The 21,023-nt window shown below is 37.8% G+C and overlaps 1 protein-coding gene across 1 annotated transcript; it reads left to right on the forward strand.

Moving 5' to 3' along the window:
- Positions 1-35: 35 nt before the first annotated feature.
- Positions 36-21,023, forward strand: LOC136252464 (prestin-like). Its single transcript, XM_066044895.1, has 18 exons — positions 36-475; positions 2,871-2,981; positions 5,194-5,378; positions 8,378-8,551; positions 8,718-8,885; positions 8,931-9,016; positions 9,289-9,436; positions 9,554-9,667; positions 10,323-10,400; positions 10,565-10,660; positions 10,709-10,815; positions 10,920-10,986; positions 11,034-11,201; positions 11,429-11,595; positions 13,413-13,824; positions 13,959-14,013; positions 15,013-15,125; positions 20,867-21,023. Exons 1-18 carry the CDS (start codon positions 127-129, stop codon positions 20,954-20,956), a joined length of 2,688 nt encoding a protein of 895 aa, XP_065900967.1. The 5' UTR covers positions 36-126; the 3' UTR covers positions 20,957-21,023.

A 21,023-nucleotide genomic window follows, 5' to 3' on the forward strand; every position in this document is an offset into this window, starting at 1 on the left:
ACAATTACGCATTACGTAACAAGCGTCTGTACGGCGCGGTGGATCCGCAGGAGGTCATGCTGTATATTTTTGTTTTTGTTATTTTTACTGGAGTAGACCTGCCAAACATTTTCAGCAAGGACACAAATGCAGAGGAGGCGAGAAGCTGCTCGCCCTCGCGCCTTTTCCACTGACGATATCGATGAAGTTCAAGCTCGTCGTATTGACGAAAGGAAAGGTGCCTTCGGAGAAGTACCCGAATGGGATCCTACCATGTTTCGTGGTTCTAAAACTAAGTTGATGTTCAACAAAGCGTACTACTACACTCCTGAGCCATTACGTAGTTCTATCAAGCCACCTACGAGTTGTGAAGACTGGAAGAGTTTCTTCCTCATTCGTGTACCCATCATACAATGGCTGTGGAGTTATAAGGCTAAACATCTAATAGGAGATCTGGTGGCTGGAGTAACTATAGGAATGACCCACATTCCGCAAGGTGGGTGTACTTGCAAGCTAGTAGTTATACTATTAGCTGTGCTCGTAGCTGTGCTATTTTGCATTTTAACAATGTCTGCACAAGGGGGTTTTAGTTATGCATCTATTAATTAGTCTGGTGGCGCCCGCCCCTTTACATGGAGTAAGGGTCTGGTATGCTTAGTATAGTGGAGTTGTACCGGATTACCAAAAACTGGTGCAACCAATCAGAACGCTCCACGTTTAATCCGCGCATTTTTGTTTATGTTACGTCAAAAGAATGAATCAAATGCCCTAACAGTACTGAAAGAAACAAAAGGAGTTAGCGAATAAAGAACAAAGAGAAGAAAGTGTTATTTCGGGAAGGGCTTTTCGCCTTGTTTGATATGCGAAAAACCCGGGTTATGATCTGATTTCCTAGGTAGGGAGACATGTGTATTCAATGAAAGTAGACCAATCCACTTTCGCCTGTGTAAAGGTGAAGGAAGTTCAATATCACTGCCACAGTTTTGAGTGAGGCACTTCCGTTAAGACCATGGTGGGGAAACAGTTTTGTGTCAATTCCCTCGGTAAAACTCCACCTATGCCCAGGAAGGGGGAGGAGGGGAGAGAGTGGGGCAATATAATGATGGATACATTGTATATTATTTGCTACACTAAATATGACTGACACCAACACCAGAGAGGCTACAATAACTTTACACACCCCCCCAGCTTAAATGTCACATGCTCCATCATATAGTTAGCTAATAAGGAAGTAGGCTCATCATGACTGACATAGAAGGAAATTATTATGATATCTAAGTATTCTATTTTACACAGTGGCTTCACCTATTTGTGATGAATGTCAGTATAATTTATCATTGATCAGTCAGACAGTGATGGTATTCAGCAGTGTTTATCACAATTATTCATGCTTAGAAGCTTTTTAAAAGTTTGTTTTTAAAAAATCAGATGTGTGTATTTCCTGCCCTTCTGTTAGAATGACTGCAATTTGATTGGTGTATATACTTGTATGGTATCTATGTAGTGATGCCTACAAACTGTGTGTAATTCCCTAAAAAAAATTCTTGTGAAAAATTGTTTTTAAAAAGCAGGAAATGGAATATAGATACCTGGAAGTGATTCATTTGGCTGTATGTAGGTGTGGGAAATGATCATAATGAATATTAAACTACATTATGTGACTGTCTAACTCATGTGACCGTGTCAGCTAAAACCCACCTAGTTCACACAATTTCCAAACTTCTTTTATATTGGTTCAGCATTAGCTATCTACAGTGTCCAAGGAATGGGTTACCAAAGTTTCAGCCTATTGTGGTGGGTAGTTTTGGTACCACTAGACAGTAGGAAGAGCAAGGAAATTGATTTGTATAGCAACTATACTGAAAATAAACTACAGGCCCATACACTTGCTGTCGTAACTTGTGTTAATTTGTGTTGGTCTATAAAGTTGTATTTTGACATACAATGTTCGTCATCAATAATATTGAAAACTCAACCAAGGTATAGATTTTGCCTTGTAGTCACTTACGCACGAAGAAAGTTTTAAATGAAATGATGACGATCTTGCTTACATCTACCGCATCATAAACAAATGTGCATGACACATATCATTGGGGCTACAGCAACAAAGCAGAAATACTTGAACTCTTCACGAGTAGGAGAATAAGATTGTGTAGAGGTTTAATTGATTTGAGACTTGCTTCCCTGAGTAGTAGCTTGATTATAACTTACATTTGTTTGTTTTGCAACATGTGTTATTTTACCAAATTCCAAAAGGTATGCTTGTATGAACTAGGCTGTTTTTTTTTTTTTTTTGCAGAGGTTGTTATTATCATCTAGCTAAGTAGTTAGCACTAAAGGGTGTACTTGTAAGAGTTGTAAGTCTTGCACAAGTTGTAACTAATACAGCTAATGACAGATGTCTGAAATATTGTAATTGCTTTGTTTTCTTGCTAAACGTTTTCGTGATAGAATGCATGTAGAACTATTTTATACTGAGCGAAATTTATTTTACGAAGTGACTGATCTGTTAGAGTATCTCAATGTTTTGCAGTGCCGCAGTGTTGCTTGATGTGACTTAGTTGAAAATTAATAGTTACATACAGTAATAAAGGTAGAGAGCTACATATACACACTTTTCCAGTGACTCTGAGCATCTTCAACGAGGCTTATTTACTTTACAACAGGGCAAAAAGTTGGGCAAATGAACTTTAACTCAACTACATAAGTGTGTTCATCTTATACAGTTTCAAATAGACATCACATCATTGGACACAACTATAACTTATCTAATTACTTAATTTGAAAGGTATTGTTATTAGGAATATCATTTGATGGACATCATATTTGGAAAAACCATATTAACAACATCTGCCATTGCTACATGTAGTGTTCTCCTACTACTCCTACAGGTATTGGATTTGCTCTACTAGCTCAGTTACCAGTAGTACATGGATTATATGCTTCGTTTGTACCTGTCATCATTTATTCCATATTTGGAACATCACGACACATTTCTGTTGGTAAGACTGAAGTAATATTGTTACATAGTTGTTGCTAGCTACTGCAGCTGTGCAAAACCATTATAGACTAATTTTGTACATAAATTTGTGCTATAGATGTTAACAATCATTGAGCTGTGCAAAAATTATGTGCTAACATTAGCAATAATAGTATATCATAAAATAATAGAATTAAGTGGGGATCAAAGGGATCAAAGGTTAAATTAGTTATTTTTATTATACTAGTTGTTTTTTTTTGTTAACGCATACAGCTATACACATGTGAGTGTTCTATTAGGGTGACTGCTGTATTAAAGTATCTTGAGTCAGCCTTTTGTCATTATTTCATATTTTTACTGTGCTAGCATTAGGAGATCAGCTAGACCAATAATAAGGGGTGTGGTCATTGTGATCGAGTGAATAGATTATTAAGAGATATGGTCCCCATGCTCGATCAACCAAGACCATTAATGAGCGTTGTCTTGAACCTATCATGAAGTTACAGGTATCTACAACTGTATCAAGCGTATTAAAATAAATTTGTGGCATCTAAATATGCTGCGTTGATACTGAAAATTGATGCTTTGATATGGTTTCATTGCATAAAGAAGAAGAAGATGACCAAAGATAAAAGGAAAGACAAGGTGCAGGCTCCGCGGAACCCAAAAGACACATGCCACTGGTGAGTTTGCTATTGTGGTGTAAAATAGTGGTTGTGCTTTCAGAGCTTATGATAAGAATTCTCTGTTGTCCTGCCACAATGTCCTGACAAACCAAAATCGGCCAGACAATTGCCAAAATTGACTGGACATGAGATGAATGCCCAACATGTCTACTGTAGCATAGCAAATAAACATTATAGTGGTAAGACATCACATGCCTTACTGCAGCTGTTATGTGGTTAAAGTACACCAGTGGGTTGGCAATGGTACATTTATGGTCACTCCCTTGGGTTGTAAGAATGTATACTATCTCCTGGCAACCAAGTGAATGTTATTGTTGATAGCATGCCAGCTCAGCCCTTAGGCTCCTTCTTTATGCTTTGATGGGACACTGTGTCCGGACAATTGCATTATGGTCAGACATCTATGCAATTTGACCGGATTTTGTCCGGTGTCCGGACGTTATCATAAGCTCTGTGCTTTGGCCTCTAGCCTTGCGACTGTGTTCAAGCAGGCAGGCAGGTAGGCAGAAAGACAAAAAATCGAGTTTTGGTGATTTTTTAAACTATATCGGGCCACCTGAAAGTGTTTTCTTGTTTTTAAAGCAGTATTAAAATTTAGATGTTAGATGGACTAACATTATTCCATAAAGGTGGTTTTCTTCATGTGCAGTAAGATGTTTTTTTAAAGATGGCATTTATGGCGACGTACGTCACTTTTGGGAAGAATCCCTACTTAAACGGTACTACCGCACTCTTTGATAGTTCAGGCTAACACCAATACTTCTAATAACAGACATGATCTTGTCTAAGTTTCAAGTGTTTAACACATAAATGTATGTAATAGCTATATATATACAGCAGTGATACGTACAATACAGTAATGTTGTTCAAAGAGCTTTACGTTTGTTTGTGTCTGCATTTTTGAGTAGGTACTCAAAAATTTTAAATATAATTGCCAGTGTTGTTATGCTTGTTTGCAAATTATGTCTGTAGATAGCTATTATTATTATTAGTGCTTTACAGTGACCAGCACTGAAGGTCTGACAGCAACACGTAGGATTACCTAACTTAACAGGAACTGGAGACTTTAAATGATTACTTAACCTAGCTGACAATAAGGTGAAACAGAAAAGGGCCAAAGAAAGGAAAAAATACCTCCTACCCCAGGATTCGAACTATTATTACTCTTAGTACTCATAATATAAATCATTTATGAAATTAATCTGCTGAGTTCTACTATAGTACAAGAGTAGCCATTCAGGAATTAACATGTTAATTAGGCACATAAAAGTCAATGCCATTACTTGTGGGCCTACTTCCTTAATTTAGCTAGCTACCATATATATTGTATATATCAAGGATGTACTAAAAGATTAATGGGTAAGGCAAATGTGACTGCTCAATTAGAGTTAAAGAATAGTGTGACTGCTTTATCTCTGACTGCTCTGTTAAAGTATCTTGATCTAATTTGATCTTCATTCAGAGCATATCATAATATTCTCTCGTTTCAGGGCAGTTGCCTTGGTTACTTCAATGGTATGTAGTTACTGTACTTATTCCATTTCATAGGTACTTTTCCTGTTGTGGCTCTCATGGTTGGGACAGCTGTCCAACGACTGAGTGAGTGTAGTGACATGATAGTGGCTACAAATGGAACTAGTGATGGTGACATTATTAATACTACCGTCACTGTGTGTGATAATGATCCTGTGGATATTGCTGTCACCCTCGCCATGATGGTTGGAGTGTTAATGGTGAGCTAGTACAAGTAGTTTAATATGTCTGAAATAATTATCATGTGAAATAAAATAATAGTGACTTAAAATTTAGCAATTGAAGGTCATCACTAAACTTAATCAACTTTCTTGGTCTTCCTACTGTCTAGTGCTATAATTCCAAACTACTGACCACAAAAAGCTAAACTTTGGTGATCCATTCCTTGGACTGTTGGACACTGTAGATAGTGCTGGGAAAATAAAAAAGTGAATGTTGTGTGGACAAGTTGGATTTTTGCTGAGACGGTCACAAATTAGTACATGATTCTGACTCACAGCAGTTATGAGCAAACATTTGTTCCAGAGTACTTAGACATTTGCAAAATCATATGATAATCAACGTAACTATACTTTTCATTACATGTAGTACTGACGTTGTGTAGGGATGGTTAATTTCCCCCTGATGTCACTGAAGCTATATGTATTGACATGTTGTAAGGCACATAGTCACATTCTATTCCTAATATGTTCTCCTTTAGATTTGCCTATAAATGTAACCACTATATTATATGTGACCAGATTTACACTTTTTGCACAAAAATAAATAATGTTGTAAAAATTTGTCAATTTAAAAAATGAAGTAGGGATCTATGCAATAAAAAGTAGTGAAACAAGAGGTGAATGATGATATTACAGCGTAACTTGGTGGGAAATTCCTTACTTTGGTACTGAATAAAATAATTGTTATGGCTAATGTGCCAAAGTAGGGACTTTCCCACCGAGCTACTGTACGTATGTATGCTGTAATGCCATCATTCATCGTTTGTTTCGTTACTTTTTATTGCATAGATCCCTACATTTTTTTAATTGAAAATTTTTTAAAAATACTACTAGTTTGTTTAGTTTTTGTTGTAGCTCAGCTAGACTTGTGACTGTTCTATTAGAATATCATAAATGCATGACTGTTGTATTTGAGTGAGACAAGGGGTGTGCAGCTAGCTACACCAATAAAGTCTTGTTTTCTGTTAAGTACATAGCTAGATTGTAAAGAGGTGTCGTCTCCATACTCTATCGCGATTAGTCAACCTAGGTGGGTGTGATTGCAAACCTGTCGCTAACTAGTTTGGCGGTACCTGCCCATTTGTATGGTGCCACCGGACAAATTGCGAATGGGATCCCAATCACGAGGTTGCAGATATCTAGCTAGTATACCACTTATAGTAGCGCCAGGACTGAAGTGCTTCAAAAATCCAGCTCTGAAATAATTCTGTGGCATCTAAATATACTAGTGGTGATACGGAAAATTAACACCTCGATATGGTTTCATTGGATGATGAAGAAGACAAGCAGCCTGCTTGGAGATAAAAGATAAGGGGCAGAGGAGGGTCTGCATTCGTCGGAACCCTAAAAGGAACATCTCATTAATGAGTTTGTTATTGTGGTGTAAATAGTGGCTGTGTGCTGCTTTGTTTAGGCTCCAGCCTTGTGACTGTGGTCAGTCAGGCAGTCAAGCAGGCAGTCAGGCAGTCAAGCAGGCAGTCAAGCAGTCAAGCAGTGTGAGACTAAAATTCTAGTTTTGGCGAGTTTTAAAAATTTCATATCCAGTCACGTTTTGATATATTTTATGCTGTATTATAGTATTATATATCATATGGACTAGTATTATAGTATTATATATCATATGGACTAGTATTATAGTATTATATATCATATGGACTAGTATTATAGTATTATATATCATATGGACTAGTATTATAGTATTATATATCATATGGACTAGTATTATAGTATTATATATCATATGGACTAGTACTATTCCGTAAAGGTGATGTTCGTCGTGTAAGATGTCTCTAGGGTGATTTTCAAAGGCGGAATTTTGGGTGGCACGTGAAATTTTCTGGGCGATCCCTTCTTAAACAGTACGATACCACAGTTAGTTGGCTAGGCTGTTGTACTATTGGTTTCCACTGTTATTGTTCTGCTGGGTCTGCCTTTGTGCCCTGTTTATCCAACGGTGATGATTTGAGGATCTGATTTTTTGGAATAGCATACATGTATGCATGACTTGGCAAGACAGTAGCAGTTGGCTGGATACTTTCTAGAACTGTGACGAGAGCTCTCAGTGGATAGTAGGGTTGAGACAAATAGTTCGAAGCTTCGAAGCTTCGTTCGGTCTCATAACATTCGGATGTTCTTTTACCCCACCAAAGCTTCGTTACTATGGATACCAACATGTTAAACCAGTTGCACAAGTATTATCACTCCTTGTGGAAGCTGCCATTTACATATTTTTTGATGTAATTGTAGTTTAAACAATGGTTATACTGGAGCTATAACAAAGTGTAGGAGTTTGTGCTACAGTGTACACCCTAAGAACCATCAATTGTGGTCATTAATAGTTGACATGACATTTGCAACAAAGCTTCGAAGCTTCGGTAACATTTTGAAAAGAAGCTTCGGAGGATGTATTTGTACATTCGTTCCAACCCTAGTGGATAGAGAGCCTCCACTGGCCTAAAACAGAGCCTGGCAGCTTCACTGCCCACCTAATTACTACCGGATTGAAAAATCCTTAAAAGTATGTAGAAAAAGTATTGGGGTGGTGTTGCAGTACCACACCATGTGATTAGCTCCACTTGTGGTGAAACTTTGGTGGGCACAACCTAGCCATTAACACGCTATGATTGATTGAATATATAACTATTTTCCCATATTGCACCCTTTCGTAAATTTTATTGAGTCACATAAAATATTATACCATTGTCAACCTTGTATAGGAGATTGTATTATTCAGTGGACCATGGCCAGGAATGTAACAGTATTTACTTTGACTGGAAACTCTCTTGTTCATTCTTTTTATTAAAGTAGTATGAACTTGTAAAATTGTTTTTGCTTAGGTGCTTAAATATGGGAATCACTTCAAAAGATTCAGTTTTGATATGAATTATTGAGTTTGTTTATAACAGCCAGCATTCCTTAATAAATTTGTAGTATGTCATGCTTAGAGTAGCGTCCTGCATTATTTCTGTATATTTCAGGTAATGGCAAGTGTTCTACAACTGGGCTTCATCACATTGTTCCTGTCTGATGCACTTGTCAGCAGCTACACTTGTGCTGCTTCCTTTGTCATCTTCACTTCACAAATTAGATTCCTACTTGGCCTGGATCCCAGTGATTCTAAAGTTGATCCTGGACTGTTTGATACTCCTAGAGTAAGTAATCTAAGTTGTTCACATTATAGTTATAAGTGATAAGGAATATTGTAGTTATACAGTGTACACATGGTTACTGCAGTATGGTTGATATGCAGCAAATGTGATGTCATACTGCACATAATCAGAAGAATTAAGTAAGCCAGTCACTTTTCCTCTTTTGTAGAAGTTTGTTCGTTACATGGACTTGTTGTTTCATGGAGGAGCTAATGCAGGAGCAGTAGTGACATCATTTCTCTGTATAGTCTTCCTCTTGATAATGGCTTATGTTAATGTGTTCATTAAGAAGAAGTTCCCTCGTTTCCCCTTCCCAATACCATCACAGATCATATTGGTAATGTGCTGTTGGGTGAATGTTTTGTTGAGTTTGCTATTTCAGGTGATTATAGCTACTGCAATATCTTTTGGTGCCAAGTTGAGTGATGCTCCAATCAGACTACCAGTAGTAGATGATATTCCTACTGGGTACATTGTCAGCTGTAATGAGTTTGTGTATAATTGTCTCAAGATTTGACTCCCCGTATCTAGAGGCTCTAACCTTCTCTAGCAAAAGAATTGCCTATCCTGTATACGTATACGTATAGATCAAAGATCTGTGATAGCTTTTTAAAGTTAATACAATGGAAAAAGAGTGTAGTCTGCCAGTCTTGCCCTTCCAGGTCCTACCTTGTATGTGTAAATATTACAGGTACACTAGCTTTGTGGTATTAGTTTAGCATTCTCCATCCTCCTCACAGAGCTCCACCCTTCACTCCTCCAGACTTCTCCTTGTTGTCAGAGTTGATAACAGATGCCATCACTATAATGATTGTCAGTTATGTTATTAACATATCACAGGCCAAACTGTTGGCTAAGAAACATAGTTACACTCTCTATCCTAACCAGGTAATGGCTACTGATTTCTTGTGTTAAATGTTGAATACCATATGGCTACATGGCTATAGACAATGTATGTGAATGCAGCTGTGTGTTTGGAATACGTAATAAATTTTGTCTGTGTAGGAATTCCTTGCGTACGGACTAATGAATTTTGCTGGATCATTTTTTGGTGGATTTGCTACAGCAGGTTCTTTATCACGATCCATCCTACAGGATATTACTGGAGGATGCACTCAGGTACACATCATGTTGTATATACACAATAGTTTAGTGACAGTAATAGTGCTATTGGATCTGTGCATCCTAATTATATATTATACTGTATAGTGGGAAATTTTCAAAAGGTTAAGCTTCACAAATATTGACATTGAATTTTCAAAAATCAGAAATACGGGTACAAGTATCATCTCAGAAGTGATAATCAAGGTGAAAAGTATACACAGAGTTCAGGTGTTTACTTTAAGGATCAGTCTAATTTACTTTCATCTTCCTATTTTTCTTTCCAGGATTTTTATTTTTATTTTAGTCTATTTTGTTCATCATTTTTCCTGAAGTATTGTATTTTGCTTGGAGTTTATTAACATAGAAAATGCAGGTCCATTAAAGTGTCTCAATCTCCAATAGTGTTTCTTTGTGAAATTCTGAAGGAGGCACAGAATCACATGCATCATTGTGTATATTTATGCCACTCATATTTGCTTTCAATTTGTACAATTGCTTTTGTTGTTTTGTCCTTTCATGCCAAATTATTCTGGCAATACGATGTTGTTGTTGTTGTTTTTTTTTTAATTTTCAGTTAGCTATACAGGCAATGGAAAACAAAAAATAGCTACCACGGGTCTTGGAGCTACATGTATTAGCAACGTAGTAATCAATTATGCTTTTTTTGTAGCTGGTTGGTTTGGTGTCTTCTGTGATAGTCTTCATTGTTATCTTGTTCCTGGGGACACTGTTTGAACCACTACCTGAAGTGAGTATGATGTGTTAGCTGTGTACATTGTGATGTGCTCCTCTTGATAGGCCAGGAAAATTGATTATTTCTTTCTCCCGTATGTGTATAACATGTATGTTCTATTAGAGTAACTATATGTTATGTTTTTCATTGCAGCTTTCGGTTTATTTCATATTTTGCAGGCAACATTGGCTGCTATTGTTGTGGTAGCTCTAAAGGGACTTTACCTACAAGTGAAGGATGCACAACAATCATGGGTGATTTCCAAACCTGACATGGTTAGTGTTGGTATGATATGGTTAACATTACATATCATGTTATTACAGTTAGTCTGGGTGGTGGTGTTTGTGTGTACTCTGTTCATTGGACTGGATATTGGTCTACTTATTGGAGTAACATTCAGTTTGTTACAAATTATTATGTTCACTATACTGTGAGTGGTGAGCACTACCAGTAGCTCATAAGCACTGCTGGTACTCCTGAGCTTCTGGTGGTGCAACTGACAGGTATTGATCATGATATTTGTTGTCCCCACAGACCGCACTCACCCTCATTAGGAGTGATAGACATGTGGCAACCAGATGAGGAAATCTGCGAAAAGAAAGTGAGGGACACTATAAGTTTAATGCCATTGTTGATCCATATTTATAGGGAGATCCAGTGAAGGGTGTGTTCATTTTCCAGTTTCAAGCTCCACTCTATTATGCTAACATATCAATATTCCGTAAGCGACTATCACTTGGTACCGGTATTGATCCACTGGTGATCAAAGTTGATGAACAAAAAGAATTTGGATGTTTTGAGGCTTGTTTACACAAGGTATAGTTGGTAGTTACTACCTTAAGGTGACTAAACTTAGTGATTTTAGTAAATTTAGTACACACTAAACCTACAAAATGTATTTACATCAATTCGCAAATTCATAAAATCGCTAAATTTTGCATACACTAATTTTGCCAATTTACAAAATCACTAAATTTAATGTATCGCTAAATTTAGTCACCTTAAGGTATTTGATGGTACATATATATGATACTTGTTTTAAGATCAGGTATAAGGAACATATTTACAACTTGGAGGAATCTGTGGAGAATGGAACAAGAACAATAATAAGAGATGACGGTGCTAACTATGCATTACAGACTATTCAGGAAGAGAATCGTTCCACTTCGCATACCCCACAGCCACCTCAGGAAATGACTGATATTACAGGGTATGTGGGTTTGTTTTGAGTTATCAAATGGTACGGTAGGTAGGGATTGCGGTGAAAATTCTGCATGCCTTCCAAAATTCTGCCTTTAAAAATCATCCTAGGGACCTTTTACACCACGAAAATCACCTTTACGGAATAGTACTAGTCCATATAATACTAAACAACATTAAATACAACAAAACATGCACTTACAGGTGGCCAGATATATATTTTTTAAAAATTGCCAAAACTCGAATTTTAGTCTCACTGCCTCACTAACCACAGTTGCAAGGCTAGAGGCCAAACGAAGCAGCACACAGCCACCATTTTACACCACAATAACAAACTCACCAGTGGGATGTGCCTTTTGGGGTTTCGATGAATGTAGGCCTCTTCGCCTTGTCTTTTCTTTCATCTCCAATCAGGCTGCTTGTCTTCTTCTTCATCCAACGAAACCACATTGAGGCATTAATTTCCGTATCAACACTTTCTTTCAGCAGCATAATATAGATGCCACAGAATTATTTCAGAGCTGGATTTCAGAAGCGCTTCAGTCCTGGCGCTACTATAAGAAATATACTAGTTAGATATCTGCAAGTTCGCAATTGATATCCCGTCCGTGATAGGTTCGCGACCATGCCCATCAATTAAAGATCTAGGTGAACTAATAGCGATAGAGTATGGAGACCATACCTCGTAACCAATCTAGCTGTATACTTAACAGTAAACAAGATGACCTCACCCCTTATTGGTCTAGCTAGCTGCACACCTCTTGGCTGACTCGATATATACTCTAATACAACAGTCACAAGTTACTATGTAGCTGCTACAACAAAAACTAAACAAATTAAAAATTGTTAATTTAAAAATGAAGTAGGGATCTATGCAACAAAAAGTAGTGAAACAAGAGATGAATGATGGTATTACAGCATAGCTCAGTGGGAAAGTCCCTACTTTGGCACATTAGCTATAACACTTATTTTGTTCAATGCCAAAGTAGGGACTTTCCCACCGAGCTATGCTGTAATACCGTCATTCATCTCTTGTTTCACTACTTTTATTGCATAGATCTCTACTTCATTTTTAAATTAACAATTTTTAAAAATACTATTGAATGTACCGTATATTAGAAAACTTTGGCAGATATGCAAATTGTTCACAAAGTTTTTTTTTTCACTGAAGTATATTTCCAGATGTTGTTATGCAATATCTATGTAGTGACATGTGACAAAATGTGGTGGTTCATCAAAGTTTTTCTATCAATCAGATTATTATACTGCCAAAATTCACCATTATGTGGCATTTGCTTTGTACCATACACTGTTCAGTTTAGTACCATATTCACATATGGTCACGTATTTGGAAAACTAACCATTTTTATGCCATCATCACATCACTATACAATCTAGTTCTCAAATTTCACACTAATTTGTCGAGGCTCCTTTCTGGAGCTGCACTCTTTTATGACAGGGAATAGTACATATTTTTTTGTGTTTATGACCCCAACAAGAAATTATTTCCTTTTTTATAGATACTTTAAACAGTTTTATGAATACACTGTAGCTCTTAAAAATTGACCTGTGTAAAGGTTAGTAAGTTATTTACTGCACATCTGTGAATATACCTTGTTGATTTTCTAAAATCTGGTTGAATATTATGACATTTCAGCAGTTCAGTAGATCTGAACAATCCATATGTATATGGGTACGAAACGTATGAACCATAGCAGCAATGCCATCTACATGCATCATAAAGATATGCTATATCACTTACCATTTTGCAAGTGACAAACTTTGTCACGTAACTTACGTATGTGGTACTGTTTTGTTTGCTAATAGTCTAACGATAACTGGAGGAGGTACTGAAGGTAATAATGAACAGACCAGCACTAACAATGAATCATTATCATCATCGTCATCATCATCCTTAACTAGTTCACACCAGCAACACAAAGAGAAAGAGCATGAATTTTTACAACTTCTGTCTAGTAAGGACACAACAAGAACTGATAGACAAGGTCAACCACAGGAAAACATTGGATCTCTATCTTATCGACTACGAAGTGTTAGTCAAGCTTATCATCATCAACATAATACACTAACAAGGTCATACCACCACAATACTAACAGTATGGACACTAATAGTATTGTAGAAGAATCAATGAAGAATTCCCTTCCTTATCACACTATTATAATTGACTGTGCTCCAATCACTTTTGTAGATCAGATGGGAGCCAAGGCATTATATCAAGTGTGTATAGTGTGTGTGATTAGTGTCGGTCGTGTGTGTGTGTGGTGACAGCGTGTGTGTAGTGTACCACACATATGTACAAGTCATGTGTTTAGGATAGCTACGTACGTACCTCATTATGTGGTTTCCTGTAGCTAATTAATGAATATGATAAATTGGGTATACAAGTTCTACTAGCTGCTCCAACATGTAAGTTACCCAGAGACTGTACATCCTATGGATCTGCTGTTATATAAATTGCAATATTATTTTGAACTGAGTTGAACTTTTTCACATTTTATAGATGCAATTTTCTCTGTGAATGTATAGGTGTCAACCCATAATTGTGAATGGTTTGTCAAATTCCATTTAATGCAAGCAAGCATTGATTCTTAGAATACACTACCAATTGATAGCTACATTCATACACTAGCATTGTGAGAGTGTCTATACTTTTCTTGCTCCCTTTTGGCTTTGTTTTCTTTCCAGGGTTACTTTTGTACAAGACTGTCAAACATGTGAATGGCAGTCTAAGTTTTACCGGAAAGTGTGGCAGATGGAATTAGCACTTAAGTATTTAATAATTAGTTACATTTTTCTGACTCCATGTATTCACAAGCTTTAAGCCTTCTCATTCAATCACGCATCTTGTTTTTTCACCTCTTGCTCTTCCTGTTCTGAGTACTATTATCAATCGCCCACCTATCCACTTCCTTATTCAACCCCACCTTCCATCCGGATGTCGTACAGCATCATTGAATAAACTTTCTAAACATGTACAGTGTACCCTGAATAAATTTCTAGATAAAAAATAGGAAGTGTGTTTATAGTGAAACTTTGTGGTCATACGCAGCCTTAGCATGTGACAAGTTACAAAATGAATACTTTAATATGTAGTATCTGGCAATCTCTCATGTGTGAACTTACAGATCCAGTCTTTAATAATGCAATGGGTTTTTTTTCCAGTATATAGCACTAATGCTACATCTCGTTGCAACTTGGGAAAAACATACAATAGTAGATCTACAAATTGGGCTTCAATCCACCATGCATCTTTTCAGATGTTGTATAACGGTGGCTGTTAAGACAACTCTACATCAAGTACTTTAAAATTACCTGTAGCTAATTAAAGTCCTATTTAACAAGTGCATAATTCATAATGAGGACTGCTGTTTCCTTTTCACTGAGATGTAATTCCTTAAAATGTAGATCCAGTTTGTGCCAAGCTCAAGATAATTGGTTTCTTCCAAAGATTTGGTCCACAGTGGGTGTTCCCTTCAATACAAGGAGCAGTGGAGTTTGCAAGATCAGGAGAGAAAGTGGTTAGTATAAAAATTATGTTAAATCATTGTGTGAATTTACATTATTACTTATGGCTACATGTGTAATATGATATACATCATAAATAGAACCTCAATTATCTGCACACCTATTATCTGAACACCTGATTATCCAAATGCAAAATTGACTGCTCAATTAGAGTATTTTGTTAGCAAGTGTATGCTTTATTAGAGTACTCTATATATAAATGTATGGATGTTCGATTTTATGCACTATTAGATAATATGAACATTCCTTTCTCCAATTAATTTGGATAATCAAGGTTCCACTGTATTGGCTTGTGAATAATGATGATATCTTGAGATAGGAAAGACATAGGGATGTTGTGATTATACCATTAGGAACAATAGCATATGCGTCAGACATTTATAAAGCTTTAGGAGTCAAATATTATCCCCTATTGGCTGAACCATCACATGTCATGTATGCATCTGTGCATTGAAAGTCCAAGTACACATTAGTATTACCTGGTTAGGATAGAGTGTGTGACTGCATGTGTTACCTAGCTAGCAGTTTAGCCATATCAAGATGGTATCCAATGCCTGCATTGCCCTTTCATAACACATTGTGTTGTAGTGTTACATCATATCGAATATTTTAGTATAATCTTAGTAAACTTCAGCATACAAGGCTTTGCTGCGAAAGGCCCTGTTGATAGGAGTTGATACATATAATACAATAGTTATCATCACAAAAATGTGTTAACTTGCCTCAAGGGGTTGTAAGCATATAATGTAAGGATAACGTGCATTACAATGCATTTTTACGTGTGGGTAAACATGTGGAGGACAAGGGAAAATACTATTATTCTCTCTGCTATTGTTAATAACAATGAAGAAGAACATAACAGCAAAGAGACTTGTGGTAAGAAACCAGTCACCATTACAAAATGTGAGTGGGAGAACAAAGAGAGTCATTTCTTGCAAAAAGCATTGACCTATTAATGAACACTAGTAGACACTACTGATGGCCCAGCTGGTAAAGAACAGTGACAATACTAATCATGAGGACCAGCCACTCATGTGTGTCAGGAAGTCTTGCTGCAATGCAATGTGAGCTTAATACTTCCTTCAGCAGGCAGTCTTTATTACAAAAGGACTTTGAAATAGGCCAATTCTACAGTACAGCTCACAAGTAACGTCGCGAATATACACATGCAAGTAATGCTTATGTTTTCTCTTGGGACCATTCTTTTGCAATGAACTGCACAATACCTGTGGAATATCGCGTGGATATGCACTAGCCGCGCAAGAAACTTGGCACACATGAGAATGCTTGCTACTGAGTTTAGTAACTTCAAACAACACTTAAACCACGTAAACATTTGTGACCAGTCCCATATGTTCATGCAAGCCTAGCTAGCTAATTTTACAGTAGAATGCAATAAACGCACACTGGACCCGCAGAACACAATGGGTGGAATATTTACGAAATCGAAAAAAAAATTGTATATTCTAAAGCGCATGTTTCACAATGAAGGGAAGTGATAACACCAAAAACCTTGGTAGCATCATGATTCCAAAAACAAGAGGAAATCAAAAATCGTTGTCTCGTGTCAGTACTCTCAAGGAGACAGAAGATATCAGCGTTAGTCTGCCTTGTGTTGGACGAGCGGTTCACTATCGCTTTTTCTCATGTTCGTTTGCCTTCGCCGATCCCCCCTGGTCATAGGAAAGGCCTGGAAGACAAAACTTACCCAGCAATGGATTATGGAGAATTCGATGGTGCAAGTTGCATCTTGGTAGAAGACTGCATCCGTATGTTATCATTGTTTTATTGAGTGCCTGTAGTTTATTGTCACTGTACAAATCGATACAGTGGAACCTGTGTTACGGTCACCTGGATTAAGCGGTCACCTCTGCATAACAGCCATGGACACGAGGTCCCAAATATTTTCCCATACAAATGTATGCATTGTTGTCTGCATTAAGCGGTCACCTGTCTAACGCGTATAACGGCCAACCAAGAATTTGCCTATGAATCACTGTATACATAACTTTCTCCTTCACATAGCGGTCGCTACCTTTTATGGTGGCTTGTTAAGCCAACTGCCTGGCACCACGGCACCGTTTCAATTAATGCACAATTATCACGCTTCCTGCCTTTCAATGAATACTATATAAACTATCAGGCTTCATTGCTTAAACGTATTCAATAGCTATAACCAACATTCATAACAAGCTCACCTTGTCCTTTCTGTACTAAAAAAAATTAATATTTCTGCATTGCGGTTGGCGCGAGCCTCTTAATAATAATAATCACTCATTTATAACGGCCATAGCCACTAAAATGCTGCTGACCACCTTATACAGGTTTTCTCTATAACAGCCACCTGTATATAAAGGCCAGATATATCTGGTCCCAAGGTGACCATTATAAACAGGTTCCACTGTATTTTGCTGTTACCACTTTGTAGCGCTGTAACTTCGAAATTTCTTGGCTTTTAGAGTTGAAACTTCGGTTGACCATTCCTTTAACTAACTATCTAAAATGTGAATTTAAAAAATGCACTAACCGGGGTTCTGTGGCATTACTTGGTGACCAGGTCTACGGTATCTACTGCTAACTACAGTACTGACTGTAGTTCGTGATAGGTGAAGTCAGTAGGTAAGTGAACAAGTATTTGGTAGCTACAACACAGCCATTGCAACAGAAGACCTCACAGCTGGCAGAACTGAGCCAGCGCCGCCTCCCAACACCATAGGTGAGACCTGTTATCTTGTCTTGTGTGACGCTCTTGAGTGAAGTTAGCTATCGTGGAGCATTCCTGTAGCCTTGCTGCATCCACGCGGGTCACTCGAACGTACCTCACACGCGTCGTGCGTGTACATGCGACATTACCCGTGAGCTGTACTGTAGTATTGCCACTGTTAAATGCTCAATTGCGATCTTTGTCACCTCTACTGACTAGCTGCTATTAATTGCAGTGGTACAGTGCCTGTGATACACTATAAAAAAGTGCAATGGCTATTACCAAACACATGAAGTGATTGCAGGTATTCCCCTAATACCAGGTTTGAAAGAGCAATACAGCATTGGATACTTACAAACATATAAATTCTCAAATATAGCAACCAATTTGAATGAAGCAATATATTTGAAGCTAAAACATTGCTGCTCTAGCTAGTCTACTACATATTGATGGTATTATCACAAGCATAATTGTATTAGATTGGGCACTGATCCAAAGCATAACATAGTATTATGTAGTATTATGTTCATAAATTATGCAGTACGGTAGTATTGTATGTTGAAGGATTGCACCTTCTCACAAAAGAAGTTGACCAGAAAACCAGTCTTACAATACCTTCATGGCTCCTTGGCAGTATTGCTATAACCAAGCCTAAAAATGCCTTCAGTATAACCTGAAATACCTCCAATAGGTTGCTACAATTTTTTTTACAAAAAAAAATTATTCTGTAGAATTTTATACTGACTGACTGATGAAACATAACTCAATAGTACCTAAGGCTACAGGCTTGATTTTTTTCACTGTTCGATGTCGCTTCAGCCCGATAGGTGCTTTTTGGCATACTACAGTATGAACAATGCATGCTGCATGGACTTGCCTGTGTTCTCCTTTGTGTCCCATTTGTCTTTGCTGACAGCACCAGGTGTCGATTTGCGGTAGTGCCACATGATGCCTTCCCTACATTTGTAACCAGAACATCTGAGTTTTCCATTGTGACTGGATTGATTGCATAGATCCTTCTCCTAGTGTTGTTTGCTTGTAATGCTGTGTAATGGGCTGAACATAGCTGATAATGGAGCCTAATGGCCACTTCTTTATTTCAGTATTTGATAGTCGGGGTGTGCGTTTGGCTGACAATGATAAGCCTAGCACTATTCTTTCTTCGGTGGTATGCTTGGGTTCACTAGTCATATTAATGTTACAAAAAAGTAGAATTAGGAATGTTAACTTCGATTAGGGATTGAAGAAATAAAAAGTAGTGAAACAAGGAAAGTCGCTTACACCTGAAGATGTACTATTGAACATTTAATCCTTAATTTGGTCATGGGTATCATACAGTATGACAGTACTGTATATTAGGGATCATGCAGGTTTGGGCTTTTCTGGCCAAAAATATCACCCTAAAACCAGTCTTATAATACTTTCACGGCACCTTGGTAGTATTGGTTAGCTATAGCCAAGCCCAAAAATACCTTCAGTACGACCTATAGTAGCGTGCATCAATGTTGAAACCGGGTCACTACTGCTGACCCGGATGACCCACTGACCCGGATAGCAATCCGGGTCAGACCCGGATTTGACCCGGATGTGACCCGGATTAATTCAAGCCAAGACGTGTTTCGGCTAGTCTCGAGCGAGCGAACGAGTCTACATTTTGAGCGTTCGATTCGTGTTGAGTAAATATTGCAACTTCAGCCTAGCTGTAGGTTGAAGACCAAAAAAAAAATGAATAAAAATAAAAAAAGGTCTTCACCTACTGACAATAGCTACCCTTCACCATAGATACCCTCAGTTTCGTGCTACATACTGCACTTACTAACAAATGGGCGTGACTGAGTGTATGTTGGGAATGCGATAAGTAGGCGTGGCTCACGAAAGAGCTACGCGATAGCATTTATAAGTTTCCACGTTGTCAAACGAACAATTTCGTTTCTCACATGATCCAATCCGGGTCAGACCCGGATAAATTGTAAACCGGGTCAGACCCGGATGACCCGGAGAAAATGTGACCCGGATGACCCGGATGACCCGACCCGGTTTCAACGCTGGCGTGCATAGCTTACCTTTGATCATAGTAGCAGTGGCGCTCAGATCTATGGCCTACGATGGTACGTGTTCTATTCACCCCAGCCGGAAGTTTCCGGTTTGAACGAACAGGTCCTTTCAGTTGTTTGGAGCTTAGTCTCAACTAACAGGATGAAGTAATACATACAATTTCCACTTGAGTACTATCCAATCACATGAATCACTCACTGATCTTGCCATCCGGCACTGAGTGGCTGAGTCAGTGTGTTCAGAGGAACAAGCCGTCGAGTATCAGTCCGTCTCAAATCTCTACGTCGATTGCAGTCCAGGCGTTGGCAAAAGTCGAAATAACAACTCAGCAGCCTTAATGTTTCACGTGCAACACTTGAAATTATAAGCGCCCCACTCTTTCAGCAGCATAAGCGCTTTCTGAAATAGTTTTGTGGTGTCTACAGAAAAGTGTTGATACGGAAAATTAACACCTTGGTATGGTTTCGATGCTTGAAGAAGAAGACAACCAACCTGACTGAAGATAAAAGGAAAGACAAGGTGCACAGGACGTACACTCATCAGAACCCCAAAAGGCACATTCCACCGGTGAGTTTGTTGTTGTGGTGTAAAATGGTGACCGTGCACTGCTTTGTTTGGGCTCTAGGCTTGCGACTGTGGTCAGGCAGTGAGTGAGGCAGTGAGACTAAAATCAGAATTATGGCGATTTTTAAAAAATTTTATATCTGGCCACCTGTAAGTGTTTTGTTGTATTTAATGCTGTTTTATGTATTATGTGGAATAGTACTATTCCGTAAAGGTGAATTTTGCCACGTAAAATGTCTGTAGGATGATTTTTAAAGGCGGAATTTTGGGTGGCACGCAAAACATTCACCATGATCCCTACTTAAACTGTACGACCGTACCGTTTGATACACTTTATAAATGCAAACACTACATAATTATTATGTTATGGTAGTTGTATCTGCTGATAATGATATTTTATTGTTTATATAGACACCTCAGCTGGCTCAGGAATATGTAGACTACCAATTTCAGAACTGGGAGGAAAGACAGATTATGCACAATCTGAAGAGAAAACACTGAAATCACTTAATCGCATTTTTGTATAGCGATAAGCTGTTAATAATTATTATTGTTTCACTGTTGTTTA

This window comes from Dysidea avara, chromosome 4 (genome assembly GCF_963678975.1).
Source record: "Dysidea avara chromosome 4, odDysAvar1.4, whole genome shotgun sequence".
NCBI classification, from domain to species: domain Eukaryota; kingdom Metazoa; phylum Porifera; class Demospongiae; order Dictyoceratida; family Dysideidae; genus Dysidea; species Dysidea avara.

What these genes read in the sequence shown, in the direction of transcription:
- LOC136252464 (XM_066044895.1), top strand. Translation starts at nt 127, where the DNA reads ATGCAGAGGAGGCGAGAAGCTGCTCGCCCTCGCGCCTTTTCCACTGAC. An exon ending in TGATGGTTGGAGTGTTAATG is followed by an intron (nt 5,379 to 8,377) that starts GTGAGCTAGTAC and finishes TGTATATTTCAG; the next exon opens with GTAATGGCAAGTGTTCTACA. An exon ending in AGGAAATCTGCGAAAAGAAA is followed by an intron (nt 10,987 to 11,033) that starts GTGAGGGACACT and finishes CCATATTTATAG; the next exon opens with GGAGATCCAGTGAAGGGTGT.